Below are 17181 nucleotides of genomic sequence, written 5' to 3'. Positions count from 1 at the left end.
AAAAAATAATAATTATTTTAATAAATTTTTATTGAAAAAAATTTCTCCATAAAAAATTTATGATTATATAGCTCAATTAACTTTTTTAGTACAAATACTCTGCAATACTATTTTTAAATGTAATATCGAAGTTCATAGTTTTTAAACTAACAATATATAAAGATATTTAAGATGGTAAAAATGTTTATTATAAACCGTAAGCTAATAATTTCTGCTGTTTAATTTTCAATAACTCATATTATGCAATTCTTTAAAGATGCTTACTCTTCATATCAATTATGTATCACAAAAATCTCTATTTATTATTTTGCTTATACCTTGATCAATATCGATAAAAATCTTAATAAACAGTTTTGAAAATTTGTTTACTATAAGGCCCCAAGGGGGTTTTTTTGTAACTGATGAAATCCTAGATGTGGTTAAAGAAGGAATTTAGGTATTACGCTTGAACCAGTTATGATTGAGTAACACCTTTCAAAGTTTTAATTTTTTTTGCGAAATTTGGCTGAAGTATGTATCTAAAGCAAGCCATGACAACTATATTGAAACTTTTAAATGCTTTAATTTTGAAAACAATTTTGGAAAAGATGTTTAAGGCCCCAAGGGGGTTTTTTTGTAACTGATGAAATCCTAGATGTGGTTAAAGAAGGAATTTAGGTATTACGCTTGAACCAGTTATGATTGAGTAACACCTTTCAAAGTTTTAATTTTTTTGCGAAATTTGGCTGAAGTATGTATCTAAAGCAAGCCATGACAACTATATTGAAACTTTTAAATGCTTTAATTTTGAAAACAATTTTGGAAAAGATGTTTGTATCAGCAAGTAGCTGCAGCACATGCACATTTTTTTAAAAGCTTCTTACATTCGTTTTCCTCAAACTGGCCCTCATGATATAGGCTCAGTTGAATGTTGAGGCCAGCTGGCCTATTAACAGCTTTGATCCATGCAGTTTTAAGGGTCTTGAAATGATAATTGACAATTTCTAAGAGGAAATGTAATTCCATCAGCTTTGTATTAGCATTAACCCTGCCAGATTACTGAAAAGACTTGAAGCTAGATTTTATGAAGCCCAGTGTTTGCAAATTTCCAGATTTGGCAAGACACTTGGACTTGACGTCACACCATGCGCAAGAGTGCGTACTTAAATGGGTTTCAAGACCCCAAATTATATTTCAACTTTCATATCGCAAGCCAAAATTAGTTTAATTCTATATGCATTAATCAGTGATTAGATTTGTTCAATGTTGGAGTGAGTTTCTGGTAAATCTTCTGATACCGCAACAAGAATTTGTCTATTGAATATAGTGTGTTTGCCAGTCCTTTAAGTGTAAGATTGTTGTCGTAGCGGTGAGCTTGTTTCATCCCTTGACGTATTACCGACAATACTTAGACAAAACTTGAGAAAACATTTGTTACCATCAGTTTCTTGCTTATAAACAGAATAGCAACCAGTACTTTTTCGAGATTAGATTTACAAAACTTGATAAATCATTCCAGTGACCAACAACCTGGACAGTACCAGAATATTCTTTTCTTTCGGTTATTTTTAAGGGACTTCAGGTGAAGAAATCATTCAAGTGTTGACCTGCTCTTAGAAAACTTATTTGAAAATTTGTTTCTACCATTTTGTTGCTTGATGTTTGGTTTACTGTTTTGAGAAGTTTTTTTAACCGTTGTTTGACAGGCCCGTATTTAAGTGTACATTTGCAAAAGTTAGTACGCTAGATACTGGCTGGGCACACACTAAGGGTAGGATATGTGATATACCCTTAGTAAGTTATGATTTTCTACCTTTTAAGGTAGAAAATTATATTAAAAACAATGATTTCCCATACAATTTTCTACCTTAAAGGTATAATTTTTTACCTTAAAAGGTATAGATTTATACCTTACTAAAGGTATATCACATATCCTACCCTAAGGTATTAATTTCTAACTTTTTTTTTAGTGTGACCTACTTTGACCTAAAACCAAAGCATACATATATTATGTTTATAATAAACTTTGTTTGTGAAAGTTTGTGTAAAGCAATATTTTTAATAGTCAAGACTTTCTTTTAATTTATATGTAAAAACTATTTAAGAATAAACATTTACCAGTGGTAATTGTAAGTGATGGCCTGCGGATTGCATTACCAAGTTGAATAGCTTCTTCTGGAGATTCTTTATCAGAAAATAACTAAAATAGATGGGATATGCTTGCCTACTTTGGCATCTTTTGCTCAAAAATTTTAGGTTTTATGGTCTGGGTAACAAAACACTTTAATAAAACTTACTATTAACTTGTTCAAGATGTCCACCATTAAAAAGGTTCAAGTCTGTTAAAAAATTCAAGTTTGCTAAAAAAGTAAAAAAAAGAAGCTGAGACGCCAGAATAAAAAAAGTTTGCAATAAATAAAATGGATCAGCTTGTACTTTCCCCTCTCCCTTATATCATAACGGCTACATAGTTTTTACAAGTTTTGACAATATATACTTTTTTTTAAAAATTCGTTCAAAATACTTCAAAAACAATTGAAATAATATTAAGATATATTTGAAGTAAAAAGTAATGTAATTAAGTAAAATAATTTTACAATTTATATTATTAGAAAACAAGGTAAGAATAAAAAAATAAACTTTTAGTTACGCAGTCAAGGAGAACTCGCAAAAAACTGTGCGTAGTCTTGGCATTGAGAACACTTTATGAGATACTCTTAACTATTTTATTTGTTTATCTGAAGAACGTACAGAGTACACACTTTTTAAATTGGACTCGTTTGATAAAAAAAAAAAAACTATTGCTCTAACCAAAAAAAACTAAATAACGTTGACTTAGTATAGTATAAACCTGCAAAGACCCAACAATATTTACAAATTGTTTATCCAACAGTGGTCTTCTCAGTCAGTCCAATTTAAAAAAAGTGACTTTTTAAAAGCAAAAGAAACGCCTTGCAGATCTTATTTGCATTGAACGCAATTGCAAGACTTTTATTTTCCCCGCATTTTTACTTTCCGTAAAAATGCGGAGAAAAAAATAATGGAATTTTTTTTTAGTATTTTTAATCAAATGGCGGAAATGGTCGTAATTTTAAGATCAGCTATTAATATAACGTCAAAATACTTAATCCTTAGTTTTATTGTCAAAACTACTTTGATTCTAAATTTATACATTCTCAAAATCTTCTGGTAGTTGAAAGAATTCACAAAAAATCTTTTGTTGTTAATATATCAACAAAAAACCGAGACATGGCGAAACATGATGTACTGATAAATATGTTATGACAAATACAAATTTTCAGCTGCTAAATTATAAAATGACTCATTAATTTAAAGGATCTGGGAAGAAAGGAGGGTGTTTGTGTTTATTTATAAGTTATACTTTAGTATACAAGCTAAAAAAAAGATTTGTGCTCAATCACAAATGATAGTGAATTACTGTGCTTGGAAATAATAATAAAACCACAAAAAATATTATCATCTGCGTTTTATGCAGACCACTTTCCGGCTCAATAAAGCAATTCAAAAATCATATTAAAAGCATAACTAAAATAAATTAGGCGAAAATAAAAGCGTTTATTTTGTAAGTGATTTTACCCTTGACATCAATAATAGTCATTTAAATTACAAAAAATTTGTTAAATGTCATCTATCAGAAAGACTATATTCCTCTAATTAATAAACCCCCACAAGAATAACTTGAAAGCGCCGCACTCATAGATCAAATGGTCAACAATCAATTCAAATTGAGAATAAAAACGGAAATACTTAAATGCAACATTTCAGATCATCAACCTGTATTTCTTATATCACAAAAACGCAATAATTTCTAGGCACAAAAAATTTTAAAAGTCATGCAACAACTAAATTTAAATCCATTGAAAACTTTAATACTCTTTTGTCAGATTTAAACTGGGATAACCTCCTTGATATTGTTCATACAGATAAGGCGATAAGTTTCTTGATAAATTAGTAGTTGTAGTTACAATATGTGTGGAAAAAAAGACATCAAATTCGTGGAATTATTGTCGTTAAAAAAATGTAACGACTATATGATTTTTTTTAAAAAAAAACTTTCAATAATGAAACTAGTTATTAAAATTATAAACTTATCTTTGAGATGCTTATTTTTAATCTCAAAACTTTTTTGAGATTAAAAAGTCGAAAAAGTATTCCTATACCATTTAAAAAACATAAACATGATCGCCAAAATAATTGGAGCATTATTAACAAAATAATTGGTGCTAAACAAACTGACAGAAATAGTCTTTCTATAAACTAAACACTAATAATAAAATTGGTTCTAGGAAAAATCCCCCCCCCCCCGAAAAATATCCCCCCAAAAAAATCAACCAGCAAAAAATAAAATTAAAAAAAATATTGCTTTGAAAAGGATAGATCGCCTGCCCAAACCAAAACCCTCAGTCAATGTAGCGGCACTTATTGTTTGTTCCATCTATTTCTCAGTCGATGTTTGTACACTCCTTGCATGTCTACCTAATCGTCAGTCGATGTATGTACACTGAAAGATTAAGGTTCTGTTTGTATTGTAATACGTACGTTTAAAATATTTATACTATAAACAACTATTATATTGGTATATCGTTTATTTTATGCGCTGCAAAAAAAAATCCAGGGGGATTTTTTCTGTGGGGAATTTTTCTCAGGAGAATTTTTTCGGAGGGGATACCTTCCGAAGGAATTTTTTACCAAGGGATTTTTTCCTGCTACCAATAAACCTTTAATTGCCGATACGCTTAATCAATATTTGAATAGTGCAGGTTCCACTTTAGCGTCAAAAATAGAAAACACTAAAGTAAAATTTGAGTCATATCTAACTCCTAAGAAGACCTCTACCAAGTGGCCATTGGACGTCCTAAAATGTCTAACAGACTCTGGACGTCCATTCAACGTCCGTCTAACGTCTTAGGACGTTCAATGCCCACTGGATAAGATGAATAATTATGGAGTTACTGAAACGTAATTCTTTGATGCAGTATATCTTTTTAAACAAAATAAATTAACAATCGTCAGGAACGAGCACCAAACAATAAACTAATTCATTTAAAAAACTTATCCCCACTCCAGCCACTGCATCTTTCCTCTCACCACTTGAAACACTGCACATCTCTTATCACCACGCCAACCACTGCACCTCTCTTACCGCAACTCCAACCCCTGAACCTCTCTTATCATTACTCTAACCACTGTACTTCTCTTATAAACACTGTAACCAATGCATCTCTCTTATCATCACCCAAGCTACTGCATCTTGGGTGATGATAAGTGCTGGATTAAGTGGGGGCTAGAGAGATTATAGCATTGGGCCCCGCAGTTTTGTGGGCATAGATTCAAATTTAAAGGTTTTCTTAAAAGAAACTCTAAAAATAAAATCTTTAGTCAATGATATGGAATGGTAATTAGTGCTTTAAAATATCCCCGGCCTCAAAAAGTCTCAATAAGCCGCTGAATGTACCTCTCCTATCACTACTCCAACCACTGCACCACTCTATTTTTTTGTTTATAAAAGTGAGATCTTTTAAATTAACAATAATTAAAGCTTTTTTTTAAATAACCTTATTAAGTAACAAAATTGTATTTAAAATTGCAAAAATAAAAATAACAAGTTAATATAATATTAATGACTCAAAATAAAATTTACAAACTTGTAATTCAAATTTATATAATATTTCAAAAATTTATCTCCATATATTTATCCCAGCAGGCTTATAAGGAAAAAATAGGTAAATTTGTTAAAATATCCCAGTATGCTCATATAGAAAAAATATTCTTGTTTGAATTTTAAACAAAATTTTTTATTTTTTTATTTTTATTTTTTTTTTGCAACTTCAAAACCTGATATATTATAATCTAGAAAGCTACTTGTCTGAGTTTTTGAGTATATGTTCTTTAATCATTAAGATTTCAAAAGTAGCAAAATAACCAAGAAAGAATAGTTTTAAATACAATGTTAAATAGTTTTAAAACTCTGTAACATAACCCTATTTTTTTTTAGTAATGTATAACTTTGTAAGTTTTACAGAATATTGTGTCCCATTTTAGATTTTTGAATTATTTGTTCATTTTTTTGGTGCTGTTTATGATATAACGAAAACAAATTTAAATGATAATAACATAAGCAAAGCTATAATCAAAACATTATGGAGTTACAAATAAAGTTGATCAGGAAACAGGGTTTTGAAGTTTTTCTGGTTATGTCCCTACTTTATTACTTTAATAAAATTTGCTTTAAGTAAAATTTATTTATCGCTTTTTTATGAAACTTTAAGATTCATACATCAACATGAGCACATTTTAATATATATGAGCCGTTCAAATTTTTCTTACTCAAAAATATTTTCCTTCTACATGAGCTACCTTGTAATTTGTAGTAAAAAGTATTTAAACGCATAACGTTAATGCGCAGTATTTAAACGTATCAGTGATTTATTACGTTACAAGTTATGCAAACGTATCATTGATGTAATGTGAAGTATTTAAACGTATCAATGATGTAATTATGTGCGTTTAAAAGCTAATGAGTCAGCAGATATTTAATATTAAAACATGTTTTAAATAATAGACGTTCTTAAATTTAATGAGCTCCTCTGTTTATTTATTTCCAAACTCATATTAGTATTTATTGCAGGTCGACGTCCGTAATTTTGTTGAGACGAAACCCAACGAATTATTGGAGACGATCCATTTGAAATATCTTTTGTCGAAAGGCTATTATCTAAAAAATATATGTCAATATAAAAAATTATTCTTGATCTTTAAAATTTTAGATAAATTTTAAAGACGCCAAATTTATTTTTTTTAAATAAATTTAATTTATTTAAAAAAAATAAATTTGGCGTTTTATATAAAATGAAAGTAAATCAGTTTAACTAAGTGTTCAAGTAAATCAGTTTATAGTTAACACTCACCAAAGATAAATCAGCCGCCATTTGGTCCTAAAAAGACGTCTTATGAATGTTCAAAAGACATTCTGAATGTCTTTTGAACGTTCAAAAGACGTCTTTTTTAGGACTAAATGCTGAGTAAGTATGGCACACTCTGTCAAACTCACAATCAACTTCATATAAAAGAACCAAAGTAATCCTTCTATGGAAGTATTATACATACCTTACGAGTACATTTAGAGGTGTTTTTAAAATACTTTAACTTTCTCTGAGCCAGAGCTTGCGTTTTAACAGGCGGATTTTGTATTTTTTGTATTTGAAATGTTTAACTTCCAAGCCTAGTATAAACTCAAAACTTTTAAATCATCATGATGAAATCTAATAAGGATGGTTTACATAAAGTTGCAGCAATCGGAACTTAGGAGTAAAAATACCCCAATAATTTTTTCTTTATGACCCCCGTCGAGAAAAATATTACTATGGTAAAAAAAAAGTTGCATTATTTTATAATAGATCAAAGCTCTTTTATTTATTTCAAATTTCATCAATAAAACTTTTGGTGTTTAGAAACGGTGGTTATGTAAAATTTACAACCCCCTCAATTTGTGGGGATTCAATTCATTACATTGTCATTATTCTAAAACACACACACAAAAAAAAGTTAATGGAATATAAATTTTTTTAAGTAAGTATTGATTTACTTTAGAATAGCGTAATTTTTTTTTTTTTTTTAATAATTAGATGGGGTTTAAGACGGCTATTTTTGTAAAAATAGTGTAAAATTTTGCTGCTAAGTATTATTTTATTAAACTTAAAAAATTAAGTATATTATTTTACTGCAGTAATTTGAGTATTAAAAATTTACTTTTTATGTAAATAAAAATTAACAATTGATACCAGATTATGGTAATGAACTATTGTACAAAAAAAAGATGCTGGTTATAAACTTAATAAAAAGCATCCTTTAGGACAAAAACACACAATATTAATCTCAAAGATAGGACATCTTCCAAGCCTGAAATTTTTAAAAATCCTTCCTTTCCATGAACAGAAAAAAGATGTATACATTATTTATCAATTATAGCTTGAGATTCCAATCATTCCTTTCCAATCGCAACAAGACGCCAAAACTTGCATGATTTGGTCAAGAAAAATCAAGTTGGGGTAGAGTAAATTTATGTGCTGTGATAAAGGTAAAAGATTTTCCTCCCAGAGATAAATAGTCTTGCTAAGCAAGGCTATTAATCTCTGAGAGTTCTTTGAAAAAAAGGAAAAAGGACATTGCAAGATTACTTTCAGCATTCAGTTGTCAACTTTACAGCTACAAAAAGAAGAAACTGAAGAACAAAAACATGTTTTTCACTGCAAAAACTTGGAGGATTTGATTAACAAGGTTGGACAAAGATTTAACCAACAACCATTTTGTCAAATTAGGAATTGATGGCGGAGAATAAATTTTGAAAATGAACTCGGCTGTTATTAAGGTAACTGCCAAGAGTGACGAAATAAGTAGTTTTCAACAAAAAAACGTCTGATGCTAACAGATTCAATAGCTCAAGACACAGGAGTTATACGCCAAATAATTGATTCTATTGTTGAAAATCTACCTGTAACATACGAGAATTTCAAAGCGTTGATGAATGTTCAAGTGAATAACGTGGCATTTTCAGGGCCGCCGAAAGCTTTCATGCCTAAAATTTGGATAAAAAAGGGACAGCAATCCTGATTGGCGCCCTTTTTTTATCAAATTTTCACTATATTATAGATAAAGGACCCCTTGGATATCTGGCACCCGCGACAAACTGTCCCTTTCGCCTCCCCCCTCTCCGCGGTCTTGGGCATTTTACATTTCATGTGATCTAAAAATGACCAATGTTATTTGTGAAATTCAACCCCATTCTAGCAAGCATCCTTGCTGCTGGTGTGATGTTAGTTCTAACATTCTATCAAAATGTGGATCTCTAAAATCTTTTGGCTCATTTAACGAAAGATATGCCAAGTTTGTTGCTAATGGCTTAGGTTAAAACATTGAAAAAAAATTTAGCAAATATAATTCATTCATCGTTCTTTTACATGAACAAACCAAAGCTTACTTAGATACTATTTTGCCAATAAAATACCATCTTCATTTTTTGTTAATCATATTTTGAAAAATCTTTCAGACTTGTGGCCTTGAGCCAAAGATTGGTCTGCTGAGTTGCACATTCAGCTCCGGCCGTACCACGGTGGACACTTTAAATGATTGTCATAAGTTTTTTTAAAAGCATTGACATTTTTCAACAAGTTGTTAAACAATTTTTTGCATATGAAGTTATTAATTTTATTGAAATTTTAAGAATTTTTAAAGAAGCTGTTTTTTCATGATTTGGAATAACACTAAAGGAAAGCTTTAGGACTAAGATTCAGAAACTTAAAACGTCTTTCTTTTTTTGCCTTTATTTTTTCCAATATCAGTCACACCAAAGGTTCATACTGTCTTCTACCACGTTGAAGAATTTGTGTTAAGCACATCAATCTTTACTCAGAACTTTTAGTGAACAAGCAACTGAAACTTTAAACTCAAAATTCAGTTCTCATTGGAAATAATACAAGCACTGCTCTAATCATCCAGATTATGGAAATCAACTTTTTAACTGTGTTGTTGACTATAATAGCAAGCATTTGATCCACAAAAAACAAAGTATTTTATGAAAGAATATACTAGAACTAAAAAATAAAATTGTTAATTTAAATCCGTTAAAAATACTATGAATTTTTTAAATGTAATATATGTCTATATTTTTGGCTATATATACATATATATTACTCAGCATGTAAAACATCAATCAGCTGGTCAAATGGCTCTTTTGATGCAATTTCAAATGAGAATGGAATTGAATATAAATTTACAGATATTTTAAATTATGATTTTCTTTATCAGCATATTAAAATACCAACTTTTCAGATGAACAACTTGTGAATACCTTAGTTTTGGTCTTTATAACTCAGTCAGCAAGTGTTAACGAAATAGGTTCAAAATTTTGTTTTGGGAAACATAAGAAGAGGCCATCTAATAATATGTTTCAGTTTCATCTTGTCTGATAAAGCAATCTGTGACAATAAAAGCAACATATCTGATTTAATTTCAAATGTTGACTGGATATAATCATTCAGTAATAAAAATGTACAAAAAACGTTTGATGAACTGATTTTTTATACTGAGGTGGCATGTAATCATTTCACTCCAATAAAAAAGACATTAAAATTTTTATAAATTAGCCTGGGATAATGCTAGGTTAAAGTTTCTTATAAGAAGCAAACAAAATTTAAGATATAAAAACTGCTCATGTAAATGGAAAAACTCGGTTTTAAAATCTAAATACTAAAAGATTTGCAAAAATGAAGCAGACGAGATTAAAAAAGTGAGACAAAACTTTGAGTTTAATCTGGTAAAAAGAGCCTTAAAAAAATAAAGCTTCGTTGTTGCTACATGAACTACATGCTACAAGCTACATGAACAATCAACAAGCAGTAAATGATTTTATAAAAGCATTAAAGGGTGCAAATGGGGAAACCACTCAAAATTTAAAAGATATTGCGGATATCTTAAACAAAAATTTTCAAGCTGCATTGTAAAAGAAGAACATGGTCTTCTGCCTTCCTTTGATATACGAGCTACTGAAACATTCATTATGACCAATGAAGATTTTACATTTAAAAATATCTAAGATTAAAAAACTTAAAAGATAACAAATCAAATAGTGTTGATAATTGACATTCAGCTATTTTAAAGAATTGTGCATCAGCCTTCGCCATTCATTTTACGTATAATTTTAAAGAGTCGTTTGAAACCAGCAAACTGCAAGTGCAATTTAGACCAGCAAATATCACTCCTCTGTACAAAAAAGGCGAAAAAACCTTAGAAGGAAACTACCGACCGGTATCACTCACCTCAGTTGCATGTAAAATAATGGAAGGTATAATCAGATGTAAACTTGAAACTTTTCTATATAAGTTCAAACTAATAGTCAAGCAACAGCACGATTTTGATAAAAACAAATCATGCTCAACGAATCTACTTGAAACACTTGAATTTATTTCAACCGCCGTAGAGAATGGTAAACCTGCTGATGTTGTTTTTTTGGATTTTGCCAGGGCATTTGACACAGTACCATATGAAAGATTGTTCCTTAAACTAATAGCTTATGGAATATCTGACCTGAAAATACAATGGATGGAAGCATTTTTAAAAGAAAGAAAACAGAGAATTGTGATAGGGAAAAATGTATTCTCTTGGGCAGAAATTAGCCGTGGTGTGCCTCAGGGGTCCGTAATTAGACCACTCTTGTTTGCACTATTTATTCACGATATGCCTGAAACTCCAAAAAAACGTAACCAAGCTTTATGCAGATGACACCAAAATTTTGAATGAAATGATTTCCAGTGCATCAACTCTTTCTTTGTAATCAGACTTTGATTTAGCTTTTAAATGGAGTCAAGACTGGCTTGTGAAATTTAATATTTCGAAATGTATGGTCATGCACTTTGACCGGAATACCAAAAAATTACCCCTTTATATTAATGAACAAAAGTTAAACATAACAGAATCTGAAAGTTATCTTGGAGTAATCTTCTCAAGCAATCTGAAATGGAAAAGTTATGTAATCAAATGCGTGGGCAAAGCCAACCAAATATTGGGTCGGATTAGAAAATGCTTCATTTGTTTATATGTTAGACTCCTGAGAATACTTTACGTTTCTGTTAGAGTTTGTAGTACCAGGTTACCTATTCGAAAGGAAGAAATTGATTTATTAGAAAGAGTCCAACATCGCGCAACTTGATTAATACCATCACTTATAAAAATCAACTAAAAGCTCTCAACCTAACTACCTTGATAAAAAGAAAACAAAAAGGAGATATGATTCAACTTTTTGAATTTTTTAACGGTTTTAATGATTCGGAAACAATTTAAAAAATTAGTATTCAACAAACTCAAACGTATATATTTAAAAATTATATACAAATATTGACAAGTATATTAAGATCAGATACTAATCTATAACCAAAAGAAGATCGTAAAAAGAAAAAAAAAAAATCACACCTAAAAACTAATGATAAGTTAATAGGAAAGTTGAAAGAAAATTTAAATTAGAGACAAATTAATAAGATAATTATTAAAAAAAAAAAAGTTAAAAATTAAATAAAAAGAATCTTAAAAAGAATTTAATTGATTACCTATGTTAAGAAGTTTTTGTTTGAGTTTTTGTTTGAATAGAAAAAGAAAAGAACAACTTTTCAGCTCGTTATTTAATAAAGTGTTCCATAAATTAGGACCTTTGATGGCAATACAAAATTTTGTAACCAAATAGTGCTTTTTTAGGTTACTCATAATTGTAATTTGAAAATCTTGTACAATACACATAATTAGTTTTATTGAAAAGTGTACAAAGTAATATATGATTTATTTTACATCAATATAAGAATTTTAAAAAAAAGTCAATTGGTCAAAGGTACAACACGTACGTTGTACCTTTGACCGATGCGCGTTGTTCCTTTGACCAAAATATTATTATTAAAAAATCATGCAATGTTTGAACCTCTTTAATATTTTAGGTTGTTATATATTATATATTGCAACTTCTGGCCTACCTTATGTCAATAAAAAAAAAAAATCTAACTATTTTGTAAGCAATCCCAATTGTCTAAAAAGAATTAGAAAAATCGATCCTTACAATCTTGCAAAGACTTGTGTATCGAAGTTACGATACTCAGTCAGTATTATTAATAGTATTGCTAATTTTTTTAAATAAAATCAGTTATTATAACTATCTAGATAAAGCCACATATTTTCTTTAGTTTTTGTTGGTCAAAGGTACAACATCCTAGTCTGGTCAAAGGTACACGAGATGGGTTTCTTTAACAATTATCGTCTTAATCCCCGTTTACGGTCAGATATAATCATCCAAACTTTTCCATAACAAAAAAAATGATGTTGGGTAATGTTTATAATGTCGTAGATGAATCAAACAACAATTTATCACATTTTTAAAATCAGAACAAGATTAACACAAATATTTACTATTTAAGAGCAAAAACTTATAATTACTTGTGGATCAATACCACCTATCCCAAGTATGATGTTTTACGGTAAGAAGAGTCGTCATGGGCTATTATTTCAAATGACACTACATTTTTTTTTTTTTTAATAATATCAAGCCAACAGAGTAGAGTGACCAAAGGTACAACTTGGTCAAAGGTACAACAGGTTCCCCTATGTGATGATATTTAAACAGTTCTTTAGAATGTTTGATTCGACCTCCACTTGAAACAATACTGACAGCGTGTTTTTGTCTACTAAGCAATTTTTTAATTTTATTTTTACATTAGAGCTGCACCATGCAATATGTGCATAGTTTATATAACAATGTATAAGGGAGAAATATAAGATTTTTAAGCAGTTTTGGTTTAATAATTGCTTAGCTTTGTATAGTATGCTAATATTTTTTTGAAACTTTATCTTCTATCGTTCTTATGAGTTCTCTCCATATCAAGTTTTCGTCAAGTATCACTCCTAAAAACTTTAGTAATGACTCTCTAAATATTTTAGAGTTGCCAATATAAAGATCAGGAAGTTTTGATAGAATATTTTCTTTATCGTAAATTCTATGAAAAAAAGTATACTTCGTTTTATTTAAATTTAAGGACAATTTGTTTGCCTTAAACCATTCCGCTAGATTTAAATATTCCTTGTTTACTATTCTAAAAAAATATCTTGACCTTTTGAAATACTTTAAATTTAGCTAGATTTAAATATTCCTTGTTTACTATTCTAAATAAATATCTTGACCTTTTGAAATACTTTAAATTTTCGCGTCACGGTAAGGAAGGAGGCGTAAACTTCCTGGTTAAATGCACTTCCGCGGTGCTCTGTGACAAGACCGTTAGGACTTCTTGGGGCACCTAAAATTAAAAAAAAAAAAAAAAAAAAAAAAAAAAATGAGATGTTTTAAAATGTTTTAGATTCGACCAACTTGGATTTTAAACAATAAGGATAATGTTGAACCTTGGATATTTTTGTAAAAAAGTTAAATAAAGTTGAAATAACATTATTTAACTTCTTTACAAAAATATCCAAATATAACTGCCCCATCTATAACAATAATTTTTTGAGAAAAAAAAATTTATGTTACCCTAAAGAAAGCTCATCAGAAAATATTTAAGATCCGTAATTTTTTTTTTCGTATTTTAGAGTGATGACCATGTAATGAATTAAACCCCCTCAAATTGAGGAAGTTGTAAATTTTACATGGTTACCGTTTCTAAACTCCATAAGTTTTAGTGATAAAGTTTGAAATATATAAAAGAGCTTTGGTCTTTTATAAAACAATGTAGCTTTTTTAAAAAATAGTATTTTCCTGGGCGGGAGTCATGGAAAAATTATTAAGGTTTCAGATAGCTGCAATTTTTTGTAAACCATCCTCATTTGATTTCATCATTATGATATAAGAGTTTTGAGTTTATACTATGCTTGGAAGTTAACTATTTCGAATACAAAAAAATCCAAAATCCAACTGTTACAACGCAAAACTCTGCCTCGGACATCGTTAAAAGGTTTTATAATACCTCTAAATGTACTCATAAGGTCTATATAATTCTTTCATTGTAAAATTTGTTGGTTCTTTCAGATGAGGTTGATTGTGAATTTGACAGGGTGTGATGGAAGTTGGTCTGATATCTTGCCAACATCATTATATCAGCATAAGATCGGCATCGTTTTACTTCATCGAACCGATGTCGGCATGATAAACATAGTAAATCAAAAAGGATTCTGTTGGCAAACGACATCGGTTTGATGTCTACAAACACACCATAAAATGACTCTTTGAATGATTACTACGCGCATGTTGAATAATAGAAAAATAAAAAATACTAATCACGCATATAGACACATTTCATATATTTAAGGTTTTTTATACTAAAGTTTGTAATTTTTTATCTGAAGTATTTTAGATTTTAGCTCTAAGATTAAAAAATTTTAAACCTCACAACAAATTTTTGTTGTTGTGAGGTTTGATTTTTTAGCGCCTAAACCATACACCAACCTTACTTAGTAAAAGATGCGTGATTTCAAGGCGTCGCTAACTGTGGCACATATTTTGACCAACGTTGCATCTCCAAATGCCTGGAGTAGGCCCACGCACTTCCAACAACGTTGAACATACATTTTTTTTAAACTAATTTCTCCCACCAAAAGGGAGATAAGTGAGGTGTCATTTAAGGGTATTTTTGTTCTAATTTGCAAATCAGCCTCAAACCAAAGTTTTTTTTAATTAAAAGGCTAATTGCAAAAATCTAATAATTAGATTTCAAATTTCATCAAAATATATTTTAGCGCACAAAAGATACAGCCATATAAAGTTGAGAACCCTCTTATTTTTTTCAACGTTTTACAATAAAAAAAGGGTCAAGAAAAAAATGTGATAATTTGTTTTCAACAAAAGGTATTATGAACTAGTTAAAGGGAGAACAAATCCGAAAATTGTTTTAAATTGCGATAGTATAACTATTTCAGTAGCAAACCAAAAGGATGCTTTTGAGTTGAAAAAGGAAAATTTGAAGAATTTTGTAAAATTTAAAAACAGTAATCAAAGTGGGTTGCTCTGTTAAAAGTTGAATGGATAAGTTTTTAACAACTTTTCAAACTACCAAAAAGTAATCACAACAAAAATCATGATCGAAGTTAAGCAATCATTTTTTGAATACCTTGATATTAGGTATAAATATCAAAGTTTTTGACAATCGCTACTTTTTGTTTGAACCTTATCTTTTGCTTTTCCATTGAGCTATCGGTTTCTTACGTTCTTAAAGAGCGTTTTTTGGCAAGAAAAATATCAGTTCAATCAGGGAATCTCTCCAGGATTTTAATTTGTGTTGTAGTATTTTTGTTGAATTTAAAAACAAATTGCTATTAACAAATCTAAAAATGACTAAAGTACCAAAACTATAAAGCACAAAAAACCATCGTCATCACCAAGTTTTCTTAATCTATAACTCACTAATACTCATGGCCTTTGAAGTACCTTTTCTTCAATTATGTCTTATCTCAAAAGTTCAACATACCTACTTGCTTTTTGTGAGACTAATTTGAGATCAGCTGTCTTATTTTGTGATCTTAGTGTTGATGGCTATTTTCCTTTAATTCGTAAAGACTCTAATTAGTCTTATGGTTGGTCTGGGCATTTACATTCGTAAGAATTTACCCATTTGTCTGCAAACTAGGTTTGAATCAACAGACAATTAGTTTATGTGCTTTTGTTTAGCACCACTTCAATTTATCACCTTTTTCTCAAGACTGCAGCCTTTTCGATGTTAATTGCAATCAAATTGACATTGGTTCTTTTCTTTACCCTTCAACCAATATTATTGTTGCTGATAACTTTAATGCTCATCACACTAAATGGCTTGGCTCTAGTGTCAGTGGCTCTTGCTTTTCTCAATCTCTTACACAAATAGTCAACTTTCTAACTTGTTTTTTAGACAATCCAATTTATTCAACCTCTCTACTTGACTTTTGTCTTGTTTCTGATCCTAATCAGTGCTCAGTTTCTCCACATTTGCCCTTAGGTGCTTCAAAGTACTGTTTGGTCTCTCTAAAACTTTCTCATTCTTCTTCATCATCAGAATCCCCCTATCATCATACCTCTTAAATCTGTTTTAAAGCTGACTGGGACTCTTTCCGTAATTTTCTTCGTGATGGCCCTTGGGTAGAAATCTTTCGTCTTCCTGCTGAAAAATGTGGTTTTTATGTAACTTCTTGAATTCAGACGAGCATGTAATTTTTTATTCCATTATGATAATTCCAAGTCAAGCTACGCTCTACTCAATGCTTTTCCTCTCATTTTGATGCTGCATTTTCCAATCGTAACCATTACTTACATTATCTATCATCAAAACAATTCTCCTGAAAATAGACGTCTGTTTACTATTGCAAGAAACCATTGTAAAAAAGATTTTGTCTAATATTAAAACTCGCTATTCTTAGGTCACGAAATCTCGTATTTTATCTCAAAAACTAGGCTCCCAAGACTTCTGGAGAATCTTTAACAGTGTCTATAATAAGGCAAACCTGTTATTCAACCTCTCTTGCATGGTTTAGATTTGCCATGTCACATACAAAGCTGAGTTTTTGATAAGAATTTCTTGTCAATACCATTTTTTGATTCCACTAGTCGCGTTCTACCTGATTTAGCCAACAAACAGGTTGATCCATTGCTTGACCTTCGTATCACTCCAGCTTCTCTATCTAAAGTGATTTCCT

General features: G+C 29.9%; 1 protein-coding gene across 2 annotated transcripts in view; it reads right to left on the bottom strand.

Annotated features, from left to right (window-relative positions):
• Positions 1-6076: 6076 nt before the first annotated feature.
• The window catches only part of LOC105847945 (potassium voltage-gated channel subfamily C member 3), a 54423-nt gene continuing 43318 nt past the window's right edge, over positions 6077-17181 (bottom strand). Inside the window, exon 6 of one of the 2 annotated variants that reach the window (XM_065801359.1) lies at positions 6077-6715. In XM_065801359.1, coding sequence (XP_065657431.1) covers positions 6552-6715 — 164 coding nt within the window. In that variant the 3' untranslated portion in view covers positions 6077-6551. The remainder of the gene's footprint in view (positions 6716-17181) is intronic. The other variant, XM_065801360.1, reaches the window with a different exon arrangement.

The sequence above is a fragment of the Hydra vulgaris genome, chromosome 07 (assembly GCF_038396675.1).
Source record: "Hydra vulgaris chromosome 07, alternate assembly HydraT2T_AEP".
Taxonomy (NCBI): domain Eukaryota; kingdom Metazoa; phylum Cnidaria; class Hydrozoa; order Anthoathecata; family Hydridae; genus Hydra; species Hydra vulgaris.
This window is presented reverse-complemented; position numbering and strand designations above follow the sequence as displayed.